Source organism: Trachypithecus francoisi, unplaced genomic scaffold (assembly GCF_009764315.1).
Source record: "Trachypithecus francoisi isolate TF-2019V2 unplaced genomic scaffold, Tfra_2.0 Lachesis_group9, whole genome shotgun sequence".
Taxonomy (NCBI): Eukaryota; Metazoa; Chordata; class Mammalia; order Primates; family Cercopithecidae; genus Trachypithecus; species Trachypithecus francoisi.
In genome coordinates, this window is record NW_022681474.1 from 2,286,855 (window position 1) to 2,308,069 (window position 21,215).

General features: G+C 38.0%; 1 protein-coding gene across 2 annotated transcripts in view; it reads right to left on the bottom strand.

Moving 5' to 3' along the window:
- Positions 1–1,440: 1,440 nt before the first annotated feature.
- HSPA14 (heat shock protein family A (Hsp70) member 14) overlaps positions 1,441–21,215 on the bottom strand; it is a 31,872-nt gene continuing 12,097 nt past the window's right edge. Inside the window, exons 7-15 of one of the 2 annotated variants that reach the window (XM_033209888.1) lie at positions 20,427–20,531; positions 19,208–19,369; positions 17,481–17,636; positions 15,820–15,922; positions 7,796–8,008; positions 7,178–7,351; positions 4,468–4,538; positions 3,520–3,586; positions 1,441–1,563 (exon numbers count right to left, since the gene is read on the bottom strand). In XM_033209888.1, coding sequence (XP_033065779.1) covers positions 1,534–1,563; positions 3,520–3,586; positions 4,468–4,538; positions 7,178–7,351; positions 7,796–8,008; positions 15,820–15,922; positions 17,481–17,636; positions 19,208–19,369; positions 20,427–20,531 — 1,081 coding nt within the window. In that variant the 3' untranslated portion in view covers positions 1,441–1,533. Of the gene's footprint in view, positions 1,564–3,274; positions 3,587–4,467; positions 4,539–7,177; positions 7,352–7,795; positions 8,009–15,819; positions 15,923–17,480; positions 17,637–19,207; positions 19,370–20,426; positions 20,532–21,215 lie in introns of those variants that run through there. The other variant, XM_033209889.1, reaches the window with a different exon arrangement.

Genomic DNA, 21,215 nt, shown 5'->3' on the forward strand with positions numbered 1-21,215 from the left:
TGGAATTGTGATGAGATCAAAATTTTAAAATGAGATAATGAATTAAAGCAAATAACAGTATTATATTACATGGTCACTCATTATCATTTTAGATATCATGATTTTTCCCATAGAACTTTTATGCTCTGGTACTTTTAAGAATTCTTATACATATAAAAGCTTTCAGTTTGTGATGAATATTTTGTGGCCTCCTGTTAAGGACTGAACGTTTGCATCTCTGAAAAATTCCAGTGTTGAAATCCTCACCCCCAAGGTGATGATGGTATTGGGAGGCAGGGCCTTTGGGAGGTGATTAGATCATGAAGGTGGAGCCTGCATGCATGGGATTAGAACCCTTACAAAAGGGACCCTTCAGAGCTCTCTCGCCCTCTATCCTTCGTGTGAGGTTATAAGGATAGCTGGCAACCCAAAAGGGAGCCCTCATCAGAACCCAGCCACGCTTCCAGCCTGGTCCAGCACCTGATCTGACTTCCAGCCTCCAGAACTGTGATACATTTCTGATGTTTACAAGCCACCCCCAGACTATGGTACTTTATTATAGCAGTCCAAACTAAGACACGTTCCGAGACTTTCACATCAGGTATTTCTTCCTATTTTTATATTTGGCTCTGTTCTTCAGACAATGTCAGATGTAAATAGGCAAAACTATAATTTGACATAGCCTTTTGGTGGTAAAAGTGTTTAAGTTTAAATATGTATATATTTACTATCTGGCCTTTTATATAAAAAAATTTGACCCCTGAAGTAGATTATTGAAACTTCTAAAATAAAATGACTTCTTCAAAACTTTTCTTCCATATTGATGTAATACTTCACTTACTTGACTACTTTCCCACATTATTTATATACATATTTAAATTTCATGAAATATATTTGCATTTCATGAATATATTTAAATTTCATGTATCTCATGTACTTCCTAATTATCTTTGCTATGACACACATATGACATAACAAAGATAACTGGGAAGTACATGAAAAGATTATCAAGGTACTCACCAAAAATCTTTACAGTTACTATTCTGGATGGTAGAATAAAGAATGTTTTACATATTTTTTCTTTTGGAATTTGAATTTTATATTCACTATGTATCATTCTTATAAACAGAAAAAAATTAAAGCTATTTTCACCTTGAAAAATAAAAAAAAAACTAGAAAAATTTGTCAGCAAATCTTTCAAAAATTCACAAGGAAAAAACTTGTCACCTGAGGGTACGAAAAAATGTGTAAGAATTTCATTAGGCAGTAGAGGACTTATTGATGACAATTTCAAATTTGGTAAGTCTAGGGGAAAACAACCAAACAAACATGCAAAGCTGACCAATAAGGTCAGCAGTGCTATTCCTTTCCTTCCTTATGTTTCTAAACAAACCATAAAATATACAAAAGATGTACTCACTGGCCATTGTCCTGTAGCATACAAAGATGACATTATTTTTTCTTCCATGTAATTCATTTATTTGATAAGCACTTATGAACACCCACTATGCTCACGTACTGTTGTAGGGGCCGAGGCCAAATGGTGATTAAGACTCAGTCTCTGCTCTCACAATGCTTAATCATCTAGTGGGGAAAGGAGCCAAGTAAGTAAAGCATTAAATAAATATGGAAGAAAACTTTAGAATAAGTTATTTTATTCTGTAAGTTTCAATAATCTACTTCAGGGGTCAAATTTTTTATACAGAAGGCCAGACAGTAAATATTTTAAGCTTTGTGGGCTATACAGCCTTTGTGCAACTATTCATCTCTGCCACTGTAATCTGAAAACCGCCACAGCCAGCACATATACAATTAGAGTGTGACTGTGTTCTAATAAAATTTTATCTACGAAAACAGGGGTGAGATAGATCTGAATCACTGGACATAGTTTGGCATCCTACATCTATTTTAAAAGCTAACAATAACCACAAAATAAGATCCTAAAACAGTTTTTCAAAGCGTAATTGAAAGCATGTAGACTTAGCAGTAGAACTAGTTCAGTTGGTGTTTTCCTATGTTCTGAAGCCACTGAATTGCTTACAGCAAAATCGCTTTTATTTCAAATCTTCTATAACTTTGGAAAAAGATCCTAAGAAATAACTAATAACTTAGGACAAAGAGTACACCTTTAAAGCTGCTTCTGTATTTAAAGACTCTGTGGACTTAAAATCATATCTGAATTCTCTTCATGGTTCTGTCAATAATTTGATGTAAAATAATGATGAAAAAATTTAAGTTTTGTTTCTGGATCTTTAAAAACTTTTAGAAGAGTACTACCAACTAACTCCATAGCAGTCAACATGAATAAGTTTTCATTGGAACCCAACGAGGATCTCAGGGCTCTAGTGAATATTCTCTGGTAAACAGAATGTGGCTAGCCTTCTCTTCAAATGAAAGAGGTTTTTTTTTTTCCTCTCTCTCTCTTTTTCTCTTTTTTTCCTCTCTTTTTGAGATGGAGTCTCACTCTGTCGCCCAAGCTGGAGTGCAGTGGCATGATTTTGGCTCACTGCAACCTCTGCCTCCTGGGTTCAAGGGATTCAGCCTCCGGAGTTGCTGGGACTACAGGTGCACACCACCATACCCAAATAATTTTTTGTATTTTTAGTAGAGATGGGGTATCACCACGTTGGCCAGGCTGGTCTGGAACTCCTGGCCTCAAGTGATCACCTGTCTGCCTCCCAAAGTGTTGGAATTACAGGTGTGAGCCACTGTGCCCCACCCTAAAGAGATCTTTTAATTTCAAAAGAAAAACATGTTTGTTGGAGGAAAAGAAATAAACTAAACAAAACTGTAAAAAGTAAAAGCCCCTCCTCTCCTAGTAGTTGAGTTTACCAGTTTACTTAAAAAATGGCTGTGGCTTATGCCTGTAATCCCAGCACTTTGGAGGGCTCAGGCGGGAGGCTCACTTGAGACCAGCAGTTTGAGACCATCCTGGGCAACATAGCAAGACCCATCTCTCCAAAAAAACAAAACAGAACAAAAAAAAATTTGCCAGGTGTGATGGTGCACATCTGTAGTCCCAGCTACATGGGAGGCTAAGGCAGGAAGACTGCTTGAGCCCAGCAGTTCGAGGCTGCTGTGAGATATGATCCCACCACTGCACTTGAGCCTGGGTGACAGCGCAAAATCCTGTCTCTAAAAACAAAAACAAACAAAAAAAGGCATCTTACTTTGTATATGGTCCTGCAATGCAAGTTTTTTCAATTAATGTCAATGACTTTTAATTGTTCTGGTTATCTAACAAGAATCAATAGAAGACCTTTTAAAATTAAATGTCATAGAAAATTCTTTCAACCAACTCAGTTTAATAAACAGCTTCATGATAAAAAAACTTCCGTATATTTCCCAGTAATAAGGTTATTGTACATCAAAAACAAAGAAGGGTTGCAACACTTACTGATATATTGTAGTTTAATAAAACATAGTTTATACAGTTCATTGAAAAAGTATTTTAATACAAACGCCACTTATACACAAAACCAAATGTTGATATTCTTGTTTACAAAAATTCTTGATTTCTCTATAACACTAAGATGCTACCTCAATAGAGATTGCTTCACATTTTCCAGTTTCTTGATCTGTGCATGTCACATGTAAAGATCCATCCCTAAACAGACAAAAAAATAAAGAACATTTCATAAGCTCATGTTACAAAAACATAAAGTCTGTAACAAGTTACTTGAGGGCTTTCAGTAAACAAGGGTTAATTTTACTTTTCAAAAGAAGGGTATTAATGTAAAGAATACACACAATCTCAGTGTCTGTAAATTTAGTAAGTATCATATGTTATATTTAGCTAGTTATTCTTAGGAACTTCCTTCCAGACCACTAAGATCATAGTTATATTTCTTGAAAACCCATGATGACAAACACCTTAAGTTTAAGACTTTATATAAGCTCCAGATGCAGCATGCTATTTTCAAGACTAGGTCAAGGCAAACTCACCCTGATGAATTCTATATTCTTGCCATGTATGGTTTATGGAGTAAGTTGTCTTTTAAGTTTAATTTGGAAAGGATTTACTTGTAATACATAGTGGTTAGGAAAATGGCAATAGCTGAATTTAATTCGTAAATTATTTTTCTTAGAAAAATTTTGCATTTAAATTTTCTAAATTTCTTAGAAAATTTAGCAATAAAGAAACAAACTTGCCCTTTCATAGGGCAAATAGTAACAGTTACATAAACTTTAGCAAATTAGACTAGAAATTGGCAAATTACATCTCAACTGAGCACATTTCAGTTTCTTAGGTCGAAGATAGCCAAAATAAAGAATTTCTAAAATAATTCAAGATGGAAATGACTTGAGATATACTTTTCTTTATAAAATATAGTAATTTGGGGGGCAAAAAATGTAATTCACTGATAAAAACCTCTGTAGGTTTTAACTGTTTTTTCTAGAATTACAATGAGTGAAAAAACCAATAAAATCAAAAAATGGTCAAGTATCACATTGAATTTTCTTAACAACAGAAGTTTAATTTTTTACCTTTTCATAGTAAGAACAGCTAATATATCACGTAATCCATTTTCTTTTTTATCTAAATCCTGGAGTACAACCTGTTTATGCAAAAACAATATGAAGAGAATTCAGCATTTTGACATAAATGAACTGATGTATCAGTTATTTCAATGGACCAAAGCTTATTTACCACTGAAACAACCCTTTTTAAAATAGGGCAGTTTTCAATTCTCCTACCACTGAATCAGAATTCAGAGAATAGGAATAGGAGTGAAGCTTTGTTAAGCTGAAATGTCTCCCCCAGAAGGAGGGCCCATAAGATAACTAATGCATTTGTCCCTTCTAAATGTCATGTCCTAGATTAAAATGAGTTTTTCTAAGATGTACTATTAGTCTCAGAAAATAAAGGCTACTTTTCTTTTTTGGTAAGTAAGCCATTCCCAGTAACATGCAAATTATAATTTGGCAACCTTTCTATATATACTTTAAAAAAAAATATCAAGCATTTTAAATACGCTTGGAAAACCACCTACTTAAAAACATGGCAAACTCTTTTGTACAACTAAGATTATATCTGTAAGCAAGAGATGGTAATGAATTTACTATAAAATTCCTCAGTTTCCTAAAGAATGGTATATCAAGAAACCAGATATGGAATTCTGCCGTGACTTTAGGCTTTGCCAAGCTCAAGTTTAATAACCTTAGTTATACTAAGTACCTTGTTTTACTCATTTGTAAAATAAGGTTAGAACAGATGGGAACTCTGAAAGATTCTCTTCCAAATTCAGTGTTACGTGGATAACTCTCCTCCTGGCATCTTTAAGTGAGGATATGGTAGCAGCAGCTGTGGAGTCTCGGAGAGGATGTGAAGAAAAAGGTAATGGAAGTGTGAGAGAAGAGCGAAGGAAATACTAGGACTGCCATCTGAGTTCAAAAACCTGGTGCATAGGAAGGTTCTTAGACACACACAAACCAATTTATGTGGAAGCGCTTTTCAAACTTTACCAATAGATTCCAAGTTGGTAAGCCTGAGGTGCAGCCCAGGCATGTTATGCATGTGTGTGTTTTCATTACTCTTTTGTTGGAATTAGAAAATAAATATGTGGCCAGGCATGGTGGCTCATGCCTGTAATCCCAGCAGTTTGGGAGGCTAAGGCAGGCGGATCACCTTAGGTCAGGAGTTCGAAACCAGCCTGGTCAACATAGTGAAACTGTCTCTACTAAAACTACAAATATTAGCCAGGCGTGGTGGTGCACGCCTGTAGTCCCAGCTACTCAGAAGGCTGAGGCAGGAGAATCACTTGAACCCATGGGGTGGAGGTTGCAGTGAGCTGAAATCATGTCACTGCACTCTGGCCTGGGTGACAGAGCAAGCTGCTGTCTCAAAAAAAAAAATAAAATACGTGAGCTCAAGATATGTATCTCTTTACACACACACACACACACACGGTATCTCATCACTAATAAACACCCTGTCTTCTCAAAAAAGCTAGGCATTCTGGACTTCTCTGAATGTGCATATATTTTTTAAAAAACAATACTGCTTTGGAAGGCCGAGGTGGGCGAATCACGAGGTCAGGCGATTGAGACCATCCTGGCTAACACAGTAAAACCCCGTCTCTACTAAGAATACAAAAAATTAGCCAGGCGAGGTGGCGGGTGCCTGTAGTCCCGGCTACTCGGGAGGCTGAGGCAGGAGAATGGCGTGAACCTGGGAGGCGGAGCTTGCAATGAGAGTGAGCCGAGATCGTGCCACTGCACTCCAGCCTGGGCAACAGAGTGAGATTCCGTCTCAAAAAAAAAAAAAAAAAAAAAAGTACATTCTTTTTTGTTACCTATATTTAATTTTTACTATAAAAGTAATTCATGCTCATGTCCTGTGCTGTTTGTAAAAAATTCAGTATAAAGTGTCAGAAGTCAAAAAAACCCTCTTGGTACCTTCAAACTTATTTACCTACTGTGAAGTTTCTGGAATATGGTTTAAGTACCTATATATATTTTCTGTATAAATGCATGGGTATCTGAAAATGCACCCCTACTCAAACACCACCTCCTCACACACACTCATGCTCCCAGACTTTTTATTTAGACACAAATGGCATCGTAATACAAATACTGTGCTGTAGTCTGTGTGTGTGTGTGTGTTTTAATGCAACTGCATTTCTCAGACATGTTTCTAAGTAAATAACATGGCTCTACCTCACTCTTCGTAAAGCATACAGACGGTCATATAGTATGAGATATGCATGTGGTATTTTAAAAAAGCAAACCTATCTTGTCTCAGAGGCAGCATGGCACAATGGGAAGACCATGCCATGGGCTCAGAAATGAAACCAACTTGAGGAGAAACCCTAGCTTGACCAAGAAAATAAAGGTTATTTGCTATCACAGGTCAACTTCTTAATCATCTATAAAATGCATACAATAATGTGCATTTAGCATGAACCAAAAAATAAAATTCTCCCCTTCCACTTACCTAACTACTAAGGGAGGCCAAGAACACAACAAAGAAGCAGTCTAAATACCCAGAACTCTTTCAAATTAAAACTGCCTATTTCTTCCCTCTTTCAAAAATGAGTGTACACAAGTTCATTTTCAGAAATGAGCCTTCATAAAATCCTTCATAAAAATGTATCTGGTGTCCTTTATATATATACATTTTGTATTAAGATTGAACTGAAATCTAATCCAGAAAGCAAAGTTGAACAGTTTAATGTGTCTAACTTGATGTATTCACCTGTGCAAACTTGGTTTCCTCTTTGGCAGAGTTCTTCCCATCAGACTCATAGAGTTCAAGGCACACTGAAGATATGCTTCCAGGAGCTTGCAATGTGTGTTGTCTTCGAGCTGGCAAAGGAGTCCCTGATGGAAACAGCACTGTGAATCTACTGGCTCCTGATTCGTCCACACCCTAGTTAGCAGGAAACAAGGTGCATACTCTTTGGTATTTATCTTTACAATTGAAAAAAATCTTCCCATTATAAATGAGATATATATTCCTTATTGATAATCAGGACACTAGGCAAAGAGAAGAAAACAGAAATAATCCTAAATCCCACTCCACTGTATTTAAAAATATATTGAAACATACCTCTATCTATATTAACTTATGATTAATATTATACCTTTTATTTTTCTAAAAAACTAACAGGTTAGAGAAATATTAACTAAAAGAATATAAGACATTCCTTAAAAGTAGGATTATAGACCTAAATTTAAAACCTCTGCCAGTATACAGGGTTTTATTGTAACATCATGGTATATATAAAAACTTAACGGCAATTAATTTACTATTTTTAAGGAAAGTATAGAAAAGCTAAACATACTTTGACTAGTATAGAAAAGCTAAACATACCTTAACTAAAATATCTCTGGCTGAACACTCTATCATAAGAGAGTCTTCCAGCAACAGGTTTTCTTTCCCAATAAGAATTCCTGCTTCTATAGCTGCACCAATAGGGATCACTTCATCAGGAGGGATAGAATTGAGAAGCTCAACAGCTGGGAAAAGATCTTTAATCAGTTGCTGTAGCTTTGGGATTCGAGAAGACCCTCCGCAAAGGACAACCTAGAGAATAAAAATAATTTTCAGTTGTTTACTTTTAGAAGAATGCAGTGTCTCAAAATTAAGTGTCATAGACTGAGTCATCTTCATTGTGTGTAAAGATAAAATACAAAAAAAGCCTATCTATTAACATGTTATATTTAACCTATAAATACATAAACATATATATTTAACATATTATAGATATTTAACATATTCTTTACTCACAACAAAATTTAAAATGAGGAAATCTCACCATTACAAAATACAGTAGAGCTACATATGTGGTTCATAATACTGTGCAAAAGAGGCTTAACCACAAATAGTCACTTGAATACAAAATATATCAATATTTTGTACTAAGTTTTCTTTTTTTTTGAGACGGAGTCTCGCTCTGTCGCCCGGGCTGGAGTGCAGTGGCCGGATCTCAGCTCACTGCAAGCTCCGCCTCCCGGGTTCACGCCATTCTCCGGCCTCAGCCTCCCGAGTAGCTGGGACTATAGGCGCCGCCACCTCGCCCGGCTGGTTTTTTGTATTTTTAGTAGAGACGGGGTTTCACCGTGTTCGCCAGGAGGGTCTCAATCTCCTGACCTCGTGATCCGCCCGCCTCGGCCTCCCACAGTGCTGGGGTGACAGGCGTGAGCCGCCGCGCCCGGCCCGTTCTTTTTTAAAGTTTGAATTTTAAAGAATTTTTGTGACAAATATTGCTATTCTCTCTTAGTGAAAACTGTGCCATAAACTTCTTTGCCTTTACCATAGAAGAATGTTAAGTTTCTTGAGGAAAAAGAGCTGTTTTATACAACTGCATTTTCAATGGCTGATACCATCTGATTAAATCTTTTGTCTGAAGAACTTCATATAAAATTGCTTCTTTAAATGATAAATCCCTTAAGTTGCTCGTTGATTCATCCAATGAACACTCACGATTCCATGAGCATTCAGAGTATTGAATCAATATATAACCTAAGAAGGGAAATCACAGCCACTTCCTATTTCACAGTCTTTACGGATGATCTCACTGCTCACTGAGGCAGAGGACCAACTGAAGAAAGCTAGAGCTCTTTCACATTCAGTATGAAGTAATGAGGGAGACCCTATTAATCTCCAGGTGTGAGCATGAGGAACATCAGCTGAAGGATTTTTTTTTTTTTTTAAGTAGGTTTTCCTTGGCAAAGATCTTGAAAAGATCAGTTTGGAGTAAGTAAAAAGAGCAATCTTCTCTAAATTTTATGATCCCAGGTAAATACCAGAACAAAAATGCAGAATATGCCTTTTCAAATATCTCATATTCAACATCAAAAAAGTTTTATTAATAAATAGTAAGTGGTGCTATGCAAGAAAACAAACAAAACAACCAACCTTGGAAAATATTGACTTTTTTTTTTTGGAGACAGAGTCTTGCCTTGTCACCCGGGCTGGAGTTGCAGTGGTACAGTCATAGCTCACTGCAGCCCCACGTTCCTGGGCTCCAGCGATGCTCCAGTGATCCTCCTGCTTCAGTCTCCCGAGCAGCTGGGACTACAGGGATGTGCCACGACACCCAGCCAACTTTGTTTTGGGAAATCCAAGATAAAGGTGCCAGCAATGTAGACCATTCTGAGGTCTCTTTTCATGGCCTGTAGGTGGCCACCATGCCACCGTGTCCTCACACGACCTCTTTTTTGGTACATTTTGGTGGAAGGGGGAGGGAGGGTGGTCAGAGCCAGCTTTCTTCTCATGACAACAATAATTCTATTGGATCAGGGCCCACCCCTGTAACTCCAATTAACCTTCATTACTTCCTGAGGTATCTCATTTCTAAGGCCTTCTAAGTAAGTTCAAGCACCTGAGTCAAAATGGATTAAACTCCCTATTTCTTTGAATGCATCTCAGGAGTTGTTAAAGAGGGTAAGAGTGAGAGAGGCAGAGAAGGCAAAAAAGAAGAGGAGCAGGGAGAAGCAGCAGACACAGCTGCCTCTGCTTATAATGTCACAACCTTAGAAGAGGTTATTAAGAGCAAGTCATGCTCTGTGGACACAAGAAGGGAGGTGGAAAGAAGCAACATCAGAAAAGGACTAAGCCTGGGTTAGGGGACAGGATTGTTATACTCAGTTTATGATAGACACCTTGTTCAGATGATGCCTCTGATTCCCCATACAGACGACTTGGGACCTACTGATAATCAGTGGTCCTGAAGAGGCCACTGACAGCTTCTCACCCAGAGATGAGAGGATGAGCTGGAGCCAAGCAGCTAAGGTACTCCTTTAAACCAGTGCCACCAAAAACTAGGACTGCTCCCCTTTTCAGTGTTTATGTTCAAAGGGGTCAGTTTGTTCAGATGATATAGGTCAGGTACAAAAGCCTGAAATGGTCCATCTAACCTTTCATGCTCAGTTAGCATAAATAATATAAAAATTATATATTATTGCAGAAAAATAAAAAAAGAATACCTCCTCATAACCAAGTAAGGTATATCCCAGGTATACAATGATAGTTCCATATTAGGAAATTATTAATTCATTATATAGCTTTAAGATAAATATTTTAAAAACCCCATAAGATCATCTCACTGGTGTTCAAAAACACACATGTAAAAATACAACACCCACTTCATATTAAAACTCCTTTAAAAATAGAAAAGGCCAAGCGCAGTGGTTCACACCTGTAATCCCAGCACTTTGGGAGGCCGAGGTGGGCGGATCTCTTGAGCCTAGGAGTTCAAGACTAGCCTGGGCAACATGGTGAAACTCCATCTCCACAAAAAATACAAAAATTACCCAAGTGGGTGTGGTGGCATGCGCCTGTGGTCCCAGCTACTTGGGAGGCTGAGGTGGGAGGATCACCTGAGCCTGGGAGTTTGAGGCTGCAGTGAGCCACAATTGTGCCACTACACTCCAGCCTGGATGACAGATGACAGAGTGAGAACCTCTCAAGAAAGAAAAAGGAAAGAAGGCCGGGTGCGGTGGCTCACGCCTGTAATCCCAGCACTTTGAGAGGCCAAGGTGGGTGGATCACGAGGTCAGGAGATGGAGAGCATCCTGGCTAACACAGTGAAACCTCGTCTCTACTAAAAATACAAAAAAATTAGCCAGGAGTGGTGGCGGGCGTCTGTAGTCCCAGCTACTCGGGAGCCTGAGGCAGGAAAATGGCTGAACCTGGGAAGCGGAGCTTGCAGTGAGCCAACATGGCGCCACTACACTCCAGCCTGGGCGACAGAGACTCCGTCTCAAAAAAAAAAAAAAAAGCTTTCTCAATATGATAAAATATATTTATTGGGGCCAGGTCCGGTGGCTCACGTCTGTAATCCCAGCACTTTGAGAGGCCAAGGCGGGCGGATCACGAGGTCAGGAGATCGAGACCACCCTGGCTAACACGGTGACACTCCGTCTCTACTAAAAATACAAAAAAGTTGGCCGGGCGTGGCGGTGGGTGCCTGTAGTCCCAGCTACTGCGGAGGCTGAGGCAGGAGAATGGCAAGCAGAGCTTGCAGTGAGCCGAGATCGCACCACTGCACTCCATCCTGGGTGACAGAGTGAGACTCTGTCTCAAAAAAGAAAAAAAAAAATCTATTTCATTTTCTTTTCTCTGTCGCCAGGCTGGAGTGCAGTGGCGCAACCTCTGCTCACTGCAACTTCCGCCTCCCGGGTTCAAGCGATTCTCCTGGCTCAGCCTCCCAAGTAGTTGGGATGCACCACCACGCCCAGCTAATTTGTGTATTTTTAGTAGAGACGTGGTTTCACCATGTTGGCCAGAATGGTCTCGATCTCTTGACCTCGTGATCCGCCCGCCTTGGCCTCCCAATGCGCTGGGGTTACAGGCCTGAGCCTCGGAGCCATGTGGAGTGGCTGCACCCGCCTCCACTGCCAGCTGCTCCCCTCACCTAAACAGGTGGCCACCTGCACCTTCTCCCACATCAGGGAGGGAGGTCATCAACACACAGTGATAGAACTTAGATACAAACATACAGCAGGAACCGGAGTGGGGCATGGTGCTGAAAAGAGGGAAGAAGGGAAAAGTCTGCACATTCAAGAGTAGGAACCCTGAAGCTCTCTGCTCTCAGACCAGAAACCTGTCCCCTCAAGCAAAAGATAAGAGAATTTCTTCCAAAAAAAGCCAAACTCTCCTCATACTAGACCCCCAGGTACTAAAATGAGAAGGCAATGGTCACAAGCAAGAAGAGCACGGGTGATGGAGACAGGCAGCCTGAGTTCCGGTCCTCGCCTCACCATGTAAGTGCCAGCCTCATGACTGCGGGGCATATTACTTCACATCTCTGGAAACCTCTTAGTTTCCTCATCTGAAAATGGAGATAAAAGTGCCTACCTCCTGGAGCTTGTGTGAGGATTAAATGTTTTAATACATGTAAATCCCTATCATTCACTCCCCATTCCCCGTAAGAGGATTACCCATCCGACTCACTCCCACAACTTGGTAGGTGGGGTATATTTCTCTGCCTCACTGTCATACCCACGGTGACACTGAATGTGTACGCACTGACATGCACCTATCTAATCTGAGGCCCAGGCAGCTGCTCCTGTAGTCTGGGTCCTAGAATAGGAAGTGGAAAAGAGCCCCAGGAGCGGACCTGCAGCCCCCTGCAGCTGCCCACCTGTAACCTAAGTGTTGCAGAAAACCGCTGAGCGTTGAGGGTTGTTTTCTTACTGTACCAAGGTCAACACACTAACAAGACAATTTCATATTATTAAGTTCTCAAAAGCCTGTGTCTTAGAAACATCTGGAGAGGGAATCTCTACCAACATTTTCAAACCTAAAACTATTCCGCCTCAACTCAAGCGACTGAGAATTGGACTATGAGAGATAATGAAATGACGGGGCTTCGTGACCAATTGAGTAAGAAAGGGAACTGATGCTTATTTGTCACGATATGTAACAGGCTGTGCCACAGACATTTCATTTAACCCTTGTAGCAACCCTATAGAGTAAGTTATACTTACAATACTTACTTGTAAGGTAAATATTATCACTCTTATAAGAAGAGAAAGTAAGGCTCAGGAAATGAAGAATTTTGCCCAGTCTAGAACTATTAGAACCATGAGGCTTCATGTTTAGGTGGGTCTGTCTCCAAGCCCTGCACCTTCCACCACTAACATCATATGACTTTACTAACATCATATGACTTGCCTCCCAGTCTTCAAACACCTGGCAATTTTTTTTTTTTTTTTTTTTTGAGACGGAGTCTCACTCTGTCGCCCAGGCTGGAGTGCAGTGGCCGGATCTGGGCTCACTGCAAGCTCCGCCTCCCGGGTTCACGCCATTCTCCTGCCTCAGCCTCCCGAGCAGCTGGGACTACAGGCGCTCACCACCACGCCCGGCTAGTTTTTTGTATTTTTTAGTAGAGACGGGGTTTCACCGTATTAGCCAGGATGGTCTCGGTCTCCTGACCTCGTGATCCACCCATCTCGGCCTCCCAAAGTGCTGGGATTACGGGCTTGAGCGACCGCGCCCGGCCACCTGGCAAAATTTTAACACAATGTGTTAAACACAATTTGACTGTTGAAAAAAGATCAATTTTAACACAATGCCACATTGTGTTAAAATATATACATATATACACACACACATATATATACTTATTGAACTAAACTGCAAAAAAATTTGTCACCACATAGCAGACATTAAAAAAACTAAAAACATAAAACTGTCAAACTATAGACAAGTTAAAAGAAAAGTATATTTTATATTTGCCATACATCCAAGCAAAGCAGCTGCAGGAAACAGAGTCAAAGATCAAGAGTAAGTCAAACACACTGCTCCCTAGCAGGACCAAAACTAAACAGCAAAGTAAATGCCTCAAAGAAAGATTGCTGTACATGATAGCTAATATTCCAGTTATGTAAAGTATTTGCACAAGTTTTAAAAAAAAGATTTAAATGATTAAATAGGCAAATAATATGAGATAAAAATTTACACCAAGGAGACACAAAATTAAATAAACATTTAAGAAAAATCCTCTGACTGGGTGCGGTGGCTCACGCCTGTAATTCCAGCACTTTGGGAGGCCAAGGCAGGTAGATCATGAGGTGAGGAGATCGAGACCATCCTGGCTAACATGGTGAAACCCCGTCTCTACTAAAAATACAAAAAATTAGCCAGGCATGGTGGCTGGTGCCTGCAGTCCCAGCTACTTGGGAGACTGAGGCAGGAGAATGGCATGAACCCAGGAGGTGGAGCTTGCAGTGAGCAGATATCACACCACTGCACTCCAGCCTGGGCGACAGAGCGAGACTCCATTTCAAAAAAAAAAAAAAAGAAAAAAGAAAATCCTCTAGTAGCCAATGAAATATAAAGTGAAAAGATCTGTTTTCAACAGTCGATTGGAAATTTATCTTTAAATGCTATAACTCAATGTCGACAAGGCTATAGTAAAATGTATACTGTTATATATTGCTGATGGGAATATTAGTTAATTCAATTCTTTTGGAAAGTAATTTGAGGTAAAAATAGTCTTAAGCTATTTTTATTCTTGACCTAGTATTTTACTTTGGGAATCTACTCTAAGGAATAATCCTAAATATGATAAACGCCTCTGTATAAAGACAGGCATCATTCTCTTACAGGGGAGGAAAAAACCCAAACCCAGGTGTCTACAACAGGACCACAGTGAAAAATTTACAGTGCATTTCCTTTTTTAGGACATTAGCAATCTATTCCAAATTGTGTTTATAAAGACTACAGTAATATGGGGGGGGAGAATTGGTTATATTACATAAATTAGGCAAAATTCAAAACTGTACATACGGAATTAGAACTGTTATTTAAAAAATTCACAAAACTATAGCTAGCAAACACATCTATGCATACAAGTTACACGAGTTAGAAATACAGCTGCTTTTTGGTATTTTCTGAATTTTCTTACATGAATACTTACTTCTTCAATAATGAAAATTTAAAAAATCATATACATTTTATTTTTATTTTATTTTTGAGATGGGGTCTTGCTCTGTCTCCAGGCTGGGGTGCAGTGGTAGGAATCACGGCTCACTGCAGCCTTGACCCCCTGAGCCCAAGTGATCTCCTCACCTCAGCCTCCCAAGAAGCTGAGACCACAGACGCCCACCACCATGCCCAGCTAATTTTTTTTTTTGTAGAGACAGGGTCTCACTATGAAACAGCCAAGGCTAGTCTTGAACTCTTGGGCTCAAGCAATTCTCCCTCCTTGGCCTCCCAAAGTGTTGGCATTACAGGCTTGAGCCACTGCACCTGGCTCGTTTTAAATGGATAAAAAGAGTATGTTCAAAGAAGAGAAATAATTTTGGGAAAAAAAGAAAATACTAAACATTTGAATTTTTTAGAAAGTCTAAAAATATGTTCCTAAGCAAGGAGCGGGAAGCAGCCTGGTATACTAGTTATGAGTAGACACAGGAACGATACTGGGTTAAATCCTGGCTCTACTACTTACCATGTGATCTTCAGGAAGCTACTTAATCTCTGTACCTTGGTGCCTTCACTTACAAAACTAGGATAAATAATAGTGCTTACCTTGGGGATAAATAATAGTGCCTACTTCAGAGTTATTGTGAGTATTCAACACATTAATATGTGTAGAACTCTTGGAAACAGTGCCTGGCACATAGTAAGTATTCAAATATCTCTCTGTCTATGCTTACATATAAAAAATACACTGGAAAGGAATTATTCTGTTTTGCTAGGAAACTGAATATATAAAAATGAGTTCACCAGAGCCATTAATCAAGATTTCATCAATTTTTCCTTATTCATTAACACAATCTAATACTTAAATGCATAAAAATATTCTTTCAGTACCAAGAGCTATTTCCTAAATTCCAAGTCTGAAACTATACCTAAAATAACTAAGAAAAATGTAAAAGCATTACCTTGTTGATATCATCTGCTGTAAATCCACTTTGATCTAAGAGTCCTCTGATTGCTTCTATACACTTATTAAAAAGTGGAGAACAAAGAAGTTCAAATCTTGCTCTGTACACACACACACAGAAACACACAGACACAGAAACAAGAGAAAGACAAAACAGGGCTCAGTACAATCAAACAAATATCACTTTTCCTTTTCTTGTGAAGAGTAATGCCAAAACTTAATATGATAGTTCTCTGAATGACAGGTTTTCCATCAGAATAAGGTATTAGGTAAGAGTGGTGCAATATCATGGAGAGAGGAGGGTCTAGGTCATTCACCTACATATGTATGAAGATAAAATCAAATTCAAGTGAAAGCCCACCTTGCTTATGGTCTACTTATAAGCTTCCAAAAAATAAAAAATCGAAAAACACATACCCAGCATATAGCATTCCCAACAATAAACCTATTGAACCTAATCAAACCATCATTTGAAAGTTTCTGTCATTTTTATATGTTAAAACTTTAAAAATTATTTCTAATGATTTTCCTTGACAGTTTGAGACCATGTTGTACATAAGTTTAGTCCCTCTGTACTCCCTGAGAAACTTGAATGCTGGCAGGTAACAAAGTTTTCAGAAAAATTTATAGTCATGAAAAATGTACTCCCTAATCTTCATACAGAACTTCTTAAATGCAGATGAATGGCTTAAAAATTAATGTTATCTCTCTATTAATATCTATAATCCTTATAGATAGTAAAGCATACTTTTATGGTTGAAATCTTTGTGATAAAGGAAAAATTTCCCTAATGAAAAATTATAAATTTCATTTCCTTCTTAATTACTGATTAATAAAGCAGATATATACCAAGGACATGGACAAACTTAATCCTAAGGAATTCTGGAACGAGGAAAATACACATACTCTATCCAAAAAGAGATTCTAATTCAATGCAATGCCTTTTCTATCTTTTGAGTTGTAGCCTGAACTCTTTCTTCAAAGATCTGGAGCATAGCTGTCCAACAGACCTTTCTGCCAATCACTAGCCACATGACTACTGAACATTTGAACTGCAGCGAGTGCTACTGAGGAACTGCATTTTTAATGTTATCCTAATTAAGTTAAATTTAAGCAGCCACAGGTGGCTAGTGGCTCTCTTATTGGGCAGTGCAGATCTAGAGTCTTCATGAAGGCCTGGGGAAAATGAAGAAGCTAAACTAAACAGATGAAAAGAGAATTTAACCAAATACAGTCACTAGAATCCTAAAAAAAAATAAGATCCTGCAGACTTGGAAATTTTCACTATGCTTCCAAGTCAGCTATTATGTTGTTGAGGGATCTGAATAGGCTGTATCATTATTATTAGCAAATATGCAACACAAAGACTACAGCACTTCCTCCCTTCGTACTTTATCACTTGTAGGATCTAGGTTGAAGGTTCTAGGGTGCCTTCACACACTCCTAATTGTAGCCATAAAATAACAGGGCAAGCAATCACAACTGATGTAATTACTCGGGTAACAGCTATTTAGTCTGACAAAAACTGGACCCCAAAAGTAAAGATATTATAGATGGTTGATAAATCTCAAACAAACAAAAACCCAAAATAAGAAAATTATACCTAAACAAACATGTTCTTGGAATTTTTTTTAAAAGTTTTTTGAACTTCAGTTTTACCTGGACACATTGCAATCAAAATCTTGACCTTCATATAATGAATCAAGAAAACAGTTGGCACTTCCCAAGGTTGACAAAGAATGTTTCGCTACTTCAGCACTGTTCATCAATTTCATCATGGCTCGCGCATTTCCTTTCACATCGTGTTTGAAGGATCTAAATTAAAAACATAGCCTTTGAGGTTTAAAATTACTGGGCCATTTACAATATTGTAACTAAAATTTGGATAATCCTTATTAAAACAATAATAAATTAGTGAATCAGGCCAGGTGCGGTGGCTCACGCCTGTAATCCCAACTTTGGGAGGCTCAGGCGGGTAGATCACCTGAGGTCAGGAGTTCAAGACCAACCAGGGTCAACATGGCGAAACCTCATCTCTACTAAAAATACAAAATTAGCTGGGTGTGCACGCCTGTAGTCCCAGCTACTTGGGAGGCTGAGGCAGAAGAATCGCTTGAACCTGGGAAGCGGAGATTGTAGTGAGCCGAGATTGCACCACTGCACTCCAAACTGGATGACAAGAGCAAAACTCTGTCTCAAAATAAATAAATAAATAAAATAATAAATTAGTGAAACAATATTTTATTCCAGATTTCAGTATTTCTCTTCTAATCCCTCTAAACTTTCCTAAAACACTCTGTGCAATTAAAGGGGTCACCTCAAGAAAAATGAAGTACCAATTTCCTTAACACCCTGAATTGCTATATTACATAACCATGAACTGCTGCATTGTGTAATTGTAATAATAGGCTGTACTCTGAAGAAAGTAGATATCACCCTTTTCCAGGTGAGGCACAGAGGTTAAAGGAGATTTATGTAACTGCGTCAAAGTCTCCTATTTTACCCTTTATAATCACAGCACAATCACTGTTTAATGGCATAAAATTATTTGTCAAGCAATAAAAAGAAAAAAAAACCCTACAAGTGTTTCTTCACATAAATTTGACACATACAACAAAATAGGTAAAATTACATTCCACTATCTCCAGTATGAGTTCATTTTTAAAACTACTTACTAAGTAGTGATGAATGACTTTGTTTAAACAACATCTATTTTATAACAAAAAGCAGTATAGATCTTTATCAAACAAGTGAGACATTATGACTTTTTCAAAACTTCTTCAACCAATTAGGTCAAACTGGCTAAAATACCATTTCAATAACTTTTTTTTTTTTAGAGCAGCAATACCCAAAGTATAACCTTTACATATTTGACTTTTGTAACATCGAAAAGGGTTAGAATTTTGGAGTAATTATATCCAGTAACAAGACTGAAATATTCCTAGCAGCAGATGAGTAATTAAGATAAATACTCCGTAAGACAATAACTTACTGGAATATGAAGATAATGTAATGCAATCTTCACCAGAGCCAAACTTTTAAAAACTGTTCAGAAGGCAATGAAGCCTCAGTGCCTATACACTCCTTTATCCAGACAGAAGAGCACCATATGAAGAATTAAAATCCAAGTTCATACAGTTCAGTATCTGATGGTCTCTTTATACTAAGTGAAAACTCCAAGCACACTGCTCTAGGCAGCCTGGCCTCTGCTTCTTTGAATTGCCTGGACAGGACATTATAACTCTAGATAGGAAAATATCCAGTTTCCAAGCAATGAAAAAAACTACATCCTGCTTTGCAGCAGGATAACTTAAATTAGGAAAAAAAATAAAATATCTGAAGGAAAACCTCAATCAGAAGGTATTATTCAGGCCATTAATACTCACCTCTGGAACTCAGAAGCTAGATACTGTGCTAAGGTTTCTGTGAAATGTGCACCACCGATGTTATCATCAGTGTTTGTTGAAAGAACCCGATATATTCCACTGTTAACTTCCATGACGCTGAGAGATAAGGATGTTCCTCCAAGCTTAAACACCAAAATATTGCTTCAAGAGAAGATAAAGTTATCAGGGAATGACATTTGAAAACTAAGTTGGATATCAGAAGTCACTTAGTTTAATCCCTTTAAATTACAAATGAGGAAACGGAAAATCTCAGATGAATAACTAAGTTGTCTATAGTCACTAACTGACAAATCAGGCCTAGATTCGAGACGTTCTGTATCCAAATCAAAGTTCTTTTTTACTTAGTCATGTGGATACAACTGTATTCTTCTGAGTAAGGAGTTCAAAACACGAATTTTTCGAAGTAAATCAAGAGATTTGTGATTATAGTGTATTTTAAGAGAACTGAACATAGAAATTCTATGTGTTAATATTATGCAAGTTACTACTGCAATTGCATGTTCTGTAGGTATATTACATATGCAAAATTAGGAGCTAATTCCCGATTCCCCATGTATTAAAACTCATAATTTGATATTCTCACATTTTTCTAAAAATAATTTCCTCATGGTGTACACATATTTATTTACTTAACTGGGAGAGCCGAATAATGAGGTGAAACAATTACGTAAAATTAACACGGTATCTTAATTAACTTCTCTAAAGTTGAACGACTATCTATTCTATTAAGACATATTGACAGCTATATTAGGGATAAGTATGTTCTAGTATTTCACCATTAAAAGAAGTCTCAAACCTCATGTTAAATTTCCCATCTCCTGCCCTGTCAAATGTATATAACAGTATCTATTATTTGCAAACATGTCTAATAACTGGAATTGGCACAAAAATCAGCAGTGTGGTAGCTTAAGTTGGAAACTGGCCAGGCCCAGAATTTCCAACTCTTCCCTCAAAAAAGGGACAAAATGAGGGCAATGCGACAAGGACATAAAAGCTCAATCTTCTCTCCCATTATGTTTTTCCTGTGCTTTCCTAGGACATCTTTCTCAACTACTTGAAAAAGTAGGAAAGAGTCTGTTTTTCCATCCAGAAAAGTTGGGAACCACTGCGTTACATAATAATCTTTACTGATATAATCGCTATAATCTAAAATGTTTTCTGCACTCAAAAAACTTAAAACTTCAAATATGACCTTTACCTTTTTCCATTAGGGGAGTCTTGTCCAATTCCATAAGCAAGAAGAGCTGCAGACGGTTCGTGGATTAATCGCAAAACATTAAATCCAGCAGCTCTAGCTGCTTCTCTGTGAACAATTTGCTTTCAATGAATTTAATTTATCACATGTTCAATTCTACATTTTTAGAAATGCTCTCCTAACGATTCTATACAAAAGCTACTAAGATTTCATAAGTAGAACATGAAGTAAAATGATCTTTAGAAGCAAGAATATAGAAAACAAGAAATGAATCACTATAAGAGATCACTTTGTTTAAAATTGTAATGTTCAGAGCCCGTATTCTTGACAAAGCAAGCAAAAAGCACATATACTGAGTAAGAGAAATAAAGCTCTCAAAAATGTCCATGTTAAAAAAAAAAAAAGTTCAAAAGACGAGAGTCTTTTGGGGCTCTCAGAGTCTAGGACAGGTGTCCTGTCTTCATGCTATCCAGAACTTCCCCATTCAAACTACTTGCCACACTTTATCATAATTATCTTGTTAATTCTGTGACATCAGAAACCATGTCCTATTTATCTCTATTTACTCAACCTTCAATACAGTGTGGCGTAAACAGTAATCAATACACATTTATTGAAAGAAAAAATGCCTATGCAAAAACTGTAGAAAGACAAATTTATAAAACACTTGAAATTTTCCAATTTCTTTAATCTAGTGTTCAGTTTTTAAAAGTAAATAAGGCAATTCTCTGCCTCAGAGGCAACTTCAACGCCCAGAACCTTGTATGAAACTCTATCCTGCATAGCAAAGGC